Source organism: Lycium barbarum, chromosome 2, assembly GCF_019175385.1.
Source record: "Lycium barbarum isolate Lr01 chromosome 2, ASM1917538v2, whole genome shotgun sequence".
NCBI classification, from domain to species: Eukaryota; Viridiplantae; Streptophyta; class Magnoliopsida; order Solanales; family Solanaceae; genus Lycium; species Lycium barbarum.
This window is the reverse complement of record NC_083338.1, coordinates 136658380-136666818: the sequence shown is the minus strand read 5'-3', so window position 1 is coordinate 136666818 and position 8439 is coordinate 136658380. Positions and strand designations below refer to the sequence as shown.

The following is an 8439-nucleotide window of genomic DNA, read 5'->3' as shown; positions in this document are numbered from 1 at the left end:
GTCATGTATCATGATGATTCAGCAAGCCATGTGGTTCGCTCGGTCACATGCAGTCAGGTACTGAGTGCCGTGTTACGTCCAGGCCATGATTCGGGGCGTGACAGCAGCCTGGTGCACTAAGCTCCCGCTATGCGCGACATCCAGGAAAAGGCTGGACCACAAGGGACACTTGTACACAGAAAAATAAGAGTCGCAAGAACATCTCAATGCACATGTACAACATCTATGCAACAAAAAAATGCTTCATAAGAAACCAAGATACCATAACATTTGGTATACCACAAGGGTAATTAAGTCCAATAGTAAAATTATTATTCAGTTACAAACTTACATGGAGAACTTAAAGATTCATGATTGCATGAGTAGCTTATCAAAAACTCAATATAAGGCGACATTTTCTAGTATCTTGAGACAGTAAACTACTAGAAGCAGTTTTGTCATGGAAAGCTCATTCCTGGAAGATAATCACAGAATTGGTGGAGGATCTTGGACAACCTAACAATCTCTTAGCCAATCGAGATACATATCGGGATACACAGTTCATCGAACATGTTTGACACCTTCTTCTCTTTGGTATGATAACAAACTTCTCCAAAACCGATGCATTCGTTAACAGAAATTCTAAAAGTTTGAAAAGCCTTTTGACATACCGCCATTTGAGATGATCCTTCAAACAGACCTTTAAGGAGTTAACAATCTTAACATTCTTGAGGTTAGGGAACACAAAGCTTGAAATCCATCTATGCAAATCAACTTTATCTCCTTTGGCCGAATATCTTAACGCAGAGTGGCAATCGGAATAATCAAACAAGAGATGAAGAATATAATCAATACTAAATGCAGGTGAGCCTAATGGAAATTGCACAAAAGTGTCAAAAATGATTTCAAAGTAGAAATATCTGGTAAAGAAACTTTTCACAACCAAAAAATCCTAATGGTACTTGTAAAAATGATTATGATTATTCCATCTAGAAGATTTCGTGGCGTAGGTAAAACAAGCAAAGAGTGATTGTGGTAAATCCTTTTCATTTAAGAGGTCATTTGCCAAAAAGAAAGCCACAGCGCCAGGCCAGATTAACGTGAAGCTTTATCGTGATGTAACCAGAGCCTAGTACTTAACTACTGATAATCAAGTTATTTTTGCATTCTCCAGAAACAACTTTCCAGGGGTGGTGGTTCCTAACTCTAGAAAGTTCTAGGAACTTACACGCATAGTTGCTATTTCTATGTTGAGTGTGTCCACATGAGGTGACGCTCGCAAAAGCCCAGCTACTCCATACAAATTAAACTTTTCTATATGCAACTCCAGGGTTAGATATTTGCATTTCAATTCTGGAAGTAGCACCCCTTTGAACTGCGATATGCACAACACCTACAGGGGCGGATCTACGTGTTGTCGAGGGTGTTCACCCGAACACCCTCCGCAAAAAAATTACAGTGTATATATAGGGTAAATTTTCTGTATTTATATGCATATATTAACTTTTGAACATCCTCGGCAAAAAATGACAGTGTATATTTAGATTCTTCTTTTTTTCTTTTCCAAACATCCTGAATGAAAATCCTAGATCCGCCACTGAACACCTGGTACTGTAGTCCCAATGAAACTAGTTGAAGCCAATAACAACAAAGAGAATGTAGTGTACTCCACAGCAGATAGATAAGAGCTGTGACGAATCTAACCATCTGAACACCTTAAGCAACATCAACACAAAAGAATCCTGGCTTTTTGATGTATCTTTTGCCAGTATGATAAAAGAAATACCTGAGACCGAGAAGATTGACAAAAAGATTGCAAGAATGCAGAAAACGCCACAAGTTTCTGTGACTAATCCAGTTGGGTTTGTGAAAATTGTGCAAAGGTTCTCAATTGTATAATGTTTACATTCTACAACTGTCGGCTAAAAACAATAAGAGAAACTAAGACTTTTGAGTTAAAAACGAACCTCTGTGAACCATGTCCCTACTATTAGCTCAGTTGCACGACTAAACTTTTGAAGGTACTCTTGGAAGAGAGTGCTAAAAACTTTATGATAATCACAACTGTCTTCTACATCATCAAATGCTTCACCATGATCAGACAAGATGTCTTTGATACATCCAGGGGCGGAGCTACCTGGTCTCAAGGGGTGTCAAGCGACACCCCTTCGCCGGAAAATTACGTTGTATAGGTATGTGAAATTCTGATTTTATGCATATATGTATTACTATTGACACCTCTTGTAATAAGTTGAGGGCTTAGCCGAGTGGTTGAGGGGTGTCAAAGGTTCAGGCTAACAAGGTTGCGTGTTCGATCCCAGTTGGCGACATGCTTATTTTTTTTAAGTCATTGGCCTTTTAAAAAAAAAAAAAATTGACACCCCTTAAAAAACATTCTGGCTCCGCCACTGGATACATCTAATGTTGAAAGTAAGCTTAGCATTAACCACAGAGGACACGTCTGTAAGTCTACACTTGATATCATCAATATCTCCATCGATTTCCAAATGCTAAAGATACGGGGCAATAATTTCCAAGGAATGATCACTTCCATCATTGTGCAACCAATAATCTTGCAGCTTCAGTCTGTTTAATATAGAAGACCTAATTTCAAGGCATCGAAGACCCTCAACTAGATATATTTCCAAATTTTCCAATTTCGGACAACTGGGCAGTAAGTTCACAATATCTTTATCAACTAAGATGATTGGTGCTCGTGTAAGACAATTTTTGTTTTTTTGCTTGCTTTTGAGTATATATATGGTTGCGGTAATGTCCTGGACATGTTGTGATTCACAGCAACAATAGTACAACATACATACAAAAAGTAGGATGAATTTGTATTTGAATCCAAATCCACTGCTTTCTTCTTCACAATTAAATACACTGCTTCCTTTGTGAGTAACATGTAATGGATTCTTGGGATTACTTTTTTCCAATGTTCGAATCTGAAATAGGAGTTGAAAAATATATAAATTGTTGAGTTGATATTAGAAGTTTGATGTCAATGTCAACCTATTGGTGTAATAGATTGGCTACTGTATGGAACTAAAATTCAATTACACGCCCCAACTGCACCACTGCCCAGTGGGTTTGCCAAAGAAGTAGACTCATCTTTCTCACTATCCGTCCTAGCTCAACATCATCGTTTCCAAAGTCAAATGAAACTTAGGGGCACTAAAGTCACAAAACAGCGATTTCATAGTTGAAGTATCTGGTACAGAAATATTTCAGTCTTTAATGGTTCTTGGGAAATGATTATGATAACCCTTCCTCGCAGGAATTAATAGGTAAACCAAGCTAAGAATGAAAGTTGTTGAGTTTGTCAGCAATCTTTCAAGAAGCAACAACAGTAATCATATTAACATGAACTTTTTTAAACGTTTCTTAGTGATAACTAAAGATACATTTCCTTAAAAAACTATTCAGTGTGGGGAATGTGCGAAAAGAAGAGCAAAAGTTACAGAAGTAGTTACCATGTTTATGTTGTTGAGTGTCTCCACATTAACACATGAGGGGAGGGAAGGCTCGCAAAAGGGTAGCTGCTCCAGAGAAATAAAACATTGTGATATGCAAATTTAGAGATAGTACTAGCATTTTAATTCAAACTGCAGCAGGATCTGATGAAGCAATCCACAGAATTATGGCAAACCTGTGACCATCTAAAAGTTTTGCTGAATGATAAATGAAATACCTAACTTTAAAAAGTTGACAGAAAGATAGCAATACGTTTCCAAGAGTTTTTTTTGTATTTAAACCAGTAGCCTTAGTAATGTGTAGAAGTTCTGAATTGTGTTATCCCTTTTTCACCACATCACATTCCCACAAGTCAAAACAATTCCTCTATTTTCCACATATATAAAAACATTGTGGATGCTGGAAACATCATAAAATGTGTATATTGCGTGGAAGTGAGGAACATTATTACTCACTAGAGGTTACACTTCGTCAAATAGAGATGACAAATCCCCTACTTACTAAGCTGTTCCAGAAATTCAAATCCGTCTGAGGAATGAAGATTCAGGGAAATCAAGCAATTGGATGTAATCAAAACCTCTTATTATGGGCACAACTTCAAGCAAAAGCATTCAACAACATTCTTAGCCTCAAATACAAATACAAAAGTTACAAATTATTTGCTTAAACAGCAGAAATTTCTTCTTTCCCAGAAAAAAAAGCCAAAAAGAGAACCTTATCCCTGTTTAGAATCTTGATGCTACAGACAAAACGAAGCAAACCACAGCATTTCCAGGAAAACAAAAGTTGCAAGAAAATTCCAAGTACAAAGCAATGTTAGAGTGCAAAAAACAACACACTATAAGAAAGTATAGAAATCGCAACAAAATTTTGTTATATTTGGCAACAACTTAGTTTTATTGTTGGCAAATGATTTTTTTTGTTGCCATAGTATTGATTATTGTTGCAAAAAGTATTTTTGGCAACAAAAAAAAAAAAAAAAATTGTTGCACGTTGTGCTGTTAGGAAAAGTTCATGCAACAAAATATTTTTTTTGTTGCTAAAAGTACTTTTTGCAACAATAATCAATCTATGGCAACGAAAAAAATTTTTGTTTCCAAATATATTTTTTCTTGTAGTGACAGTTGCATGAGAAACCAAGCAATCCATTACATTTGGTATGCCACAAGTTCAAAATTGCATCTGCAGTAAATTAGAGGCTAAAATATAAGCTGACATTTCTAGTATGCCAAAACAAAAGCACCTCCAGTCTAGTCACGCAAGAAACTCCTGGAAAGTAATCATGACATTCCTAGATGATTTTGGGTTGTCTAACAATTGCTTAGTCAATTGTGATAAATATTGAGACGCACAGTTCTCTGAACATATCCTGCAGATTCTCGTCTTTGATACCATAACGAACTTCTTCAAAGCCATTGCATACTTTAGTAGAAACACTGAAAGTTCGAAAAGCTTGTCATTGTCCCCTTCAAACCGCCCCTTCACACACTTTATTGTGCAGCAGATATTCACATTCTTGAGATTGGGAAACACAATTTTTGACATCCAACTTTGCAGATTGATATTATCTCCTTTGGCCAAATAGCTTCGCTCAAGTTGGCAGTGGACATCAAGAAACTGTAGCAGATAAAATAATCAGGATCTATAATTCAATGAGAATAATCCACAGAAGATAAATAGGAAGAAAAAAGTGTATTCCAATAGTGTATGATATAAAACTATTTCCAGAAGCAAAAAATCTTGAATGGTCCTCACCGAATGATTACAATAGCTGATTCATTTTTTATGACGATTAAAATAGCTGATTACTGCCAGATATACTGAATCAGTAGATAAACCAATAAAAAAAAATCAGTTTGTCACCATTATTTTCCTTTCCGAGCTCGTTTACTAGATAGAAAGCAACTACCTTGACCAGAAATTTTATATATGGCAGTGAATGTTGCGCAGTTAAAATCTAACAAATCTACAAGATGGGTAACACAGAGATGTAGATGTTAAGGTGGATGTGCAATCACATAAAATTAGATAAGATTAAAAAATATCACATTTTCCTGAAGGTGCAAGTAGCATGAATTGATCAACTGAGAGAAGGTCATTTGAGATGGTTCGGTCATGTCCTATGTCGATCCTAATTGCACCGGTTCATAGGTGGAATTCAGGAACAAAGGTGTTTTTTCTAATGGTACTGACTTGTTTAGTATATCTACGAATTTAGAGCCAGAGCCTTGTATTGTTTGCTTAGAAGAAGAAGAAGGAAAACCTGAAGAATGGGGTTTTATTTAGTGGGGACGAGCTAGAGCTAAAATCACATGTAAGGAAGTAGTCTCTAAAGACCTACAATCTCTTGGATTCCATGTAGACCTAGCAAAAGATCAGATACAATGGAAGAAAAGGAACTGTATAAGTGATAGAAATTAGTAGGGAATATGTTATAGTCATGTTAGTGTGTTTGCTTCGGACATGTTCTTTTCTGGAAGTCTTTTTCTTAAGAAAGACTTAAATGCCAGTAAAACACAGAGAGCTCCTAATGTCCTCTTTTTCTTTTATTTTATTTGGTGTAATGTTGGTATGAGATGAGTTAAAATTGAGCAACATGGTTGGTGAGCAAAGATTTAAAGCCCCATATGTTTGGGATTGAAGCGTAGTAATTGTTCATAAAGATTCTTAATGGTAATTAAAGATACATTTGCCGATACAGAATCTAATGTTTGAGAAAAAAAAATACAAAAATTTCTCATATCGAATTCGAAGTGCCATGCTATTATTACTTAGTATTCATTTGGCAAAGGCATAGTCTTCTTTTTTCTCTCAAATAAAAACCTCATTGACACCAAGCTTGAGGGAATGCTAGATGTTTGGTAAATTCGAAAGAGACTTTCATTTCCAGTCTCCTATTTATTTATTTCTATTGAATTTAGATTTCCTAAAAGGAAAATAGTGGATCATCTCTTTTTCTAACAGATAAAAGAATACAAAAATATTCGATCGAACTGTCTTTTTCTTTCGATCCGTGAAAAGATATGCTCTGGTCATTTCCTTAAGAAAATTTCTAGCCAGGGGAGTGGGAGGTTGGGTTGGAGGGTGTTAAAACTTCAAAAATTAAAGGGATGTAGAAAAAAGAGTAGATTGAGAGAAATCATGACCCAATCTCCCATGTCTATGTTCAGCGTCTCCAAACAAGGCGAGGTCCGCAAAAGGCTAGTGACTCCATAAGAAGTATACTTGGTATGTATCTCCACTGTTAGACATTTGCATCTCAACTGTGGAAGTGGTACTCTTTCGAGTTGCAACACGAACACAACCTGGTGAAACAATCCCAATGCATTTAGTAAAGAATAGAGAAATAAGCAACAGAAAAAGAAGAAGTAATCCACAACAAAAAGATAGTGCTATGACAAATCTAATCATATAACCACTTTCGAGGAACAACAATGTACAAAAAGGCAGTTACTGAAATAATTTATTGCCAGTAAAGATATATCCAACTTCGGGAAGTAGACAGGAAGATCATAAAAGGTAACAAGAAGTGAAGAGAAGATCATCCTGTATATTAAAAAAAATTCTTTTCAATAATTTAACTAAAATTTAGTTTTTTCAATGAGATTTTCATGTATACAAAAGTTAATAATTGTATTAGATTCTAAAGGCTATTATCTTTCTTAGGTTTATATGCTGCTATTCTTAGCTAAAATGAAACAGAGAATAAGGTCTTTGACATAAAAAAGAAAAAAACAAACCTTTGCAAACCAATTTCCAATTATTAGTTCAGTTGCGTAAGTCAACTTTTGAAGATAGTCCAGAACAAGGTTTCTGAAAACTTGATGAAATTCACAACAACTGTAATCATCAACGGTGGTACAACAAATGTTAAAAGTCAAGTTGGCAGTAACCAAAGAGGAGACATTCACTAGCCTACAGTTGAGATTAAATTTGAAGAATTGATTTCTAGAAGACGAAAACCCCCAACATTGACAACTCCAAAATTTCCAAAGCAGGACAACTTGACAGTAATTTCACAATATCGTCATCGTCTAACCTTATGGTCCGCACCTTTAGACTCTTTAGAGAGTTCCAAGCTATAATCAGTAATTTATCAAACACCCAACGGCTCAAATTTAATGTAATCAATGACGAACAAGTGTAAATAGATAGAGGCAATTCATAAGAGAGATATTCAGCTAATGCAAATGCGTATAACATAGCATCTTCCACTTTGTTTTCCACAGCAAAACTCAGCCATTGGCTGATTTTCAGGTCCCTTTCGGGAACTACTAATGAAAAGAGATAGATTTTTTATTTTTATTTTGGAGCAACTAGAATGAGTTAAAACGTGGTCCACAAAGGAGATGAAGTTTTCTGCTTTCTTAAACGCTTCAGCAACGAAAATGAAGTTATAAACAGAAGTCCAGAGATACTGCCACCTCTTTGAGAGAACACATGATGAGACAGTATCTTTGGTCCACAAAAGAGACAGAATTTGTATAAGGAGTGAGTCTGGCAACTGACTGATACGATCATCCAGGGTTTCTTCTTCTTCAACTCTATTCTTTGGTTTTTTGGAAGATGGAGAAGCCATGGTTTTCGGTCCAAAAGGGTTTGGAATCCTATCTCACTCAACACTTCGGTTCTTTGTAAACAGATGGAAAGTGAACAGACGGGAGAGCAAAAAAGTTCAGTAAGATAGCGGTTTCGCCGCTTCATTTATTGCTTTATTCTAATTTAATCCCCATGTTATTCACCTTAGCGTATTTGGCCTTAGTGGCATTTCTTCTTATAGTTTTTTGGGCAAACATGCAAATATACCCCTCAACTTTGCCATTTAGAACAAATGTGTCCCTCGTTAAAAAAGTGATATATATATATACCCCTGCCGTTATACAAATTGTGCAAATAAACCCTTTCGTTGACAATTTTTTTTTAAAAAAAAAAAAAAAATTAGCTTATTTTTTAATTTAAAAAATATCACGTGGCTTTAAAAAA

The 8439-nt window shown here is 35.7% G+C and overlaps 1 protein-coding gene and 1 pseudogene across 1 annotated transcript; both read right to left on the bottom strand.

Annotated features, from left to right (window-relative positions):
* Positions 1–371: 371 nt before the first annotated feature.
* On the bottom strand, positions 372–2895 carry LOC132628981 (uncharacterized; annotated as a pseudogene).
* A 1692-nt stretch (positions 2896–4587) lies between these two features.
* LOC132627480 (uncharacterized) lies at positions 4588–8192 on the bottom strand. The gene is made up of 4 exons (XM_060342845.1): positions 7881–8192; positions 7197–7296; positions 6603–6761; positions 4588–5073 (listed from the first exon to the last, which is right to left on the bottom strand). The coding sequence occupies exons 1-4, from the start codon at positions 8033–8035 to the stop codon at positions 4711–4713; spliced, it is 777 nt and encodes a 258-aa protein (XP_060198828.1). The 5' UTR covers positions 8036–8192; the 3' UTR covers positions 4588–4710.
* Between the last annotated feature and the right edge of the window lie 247 nt (positions 8193–8439).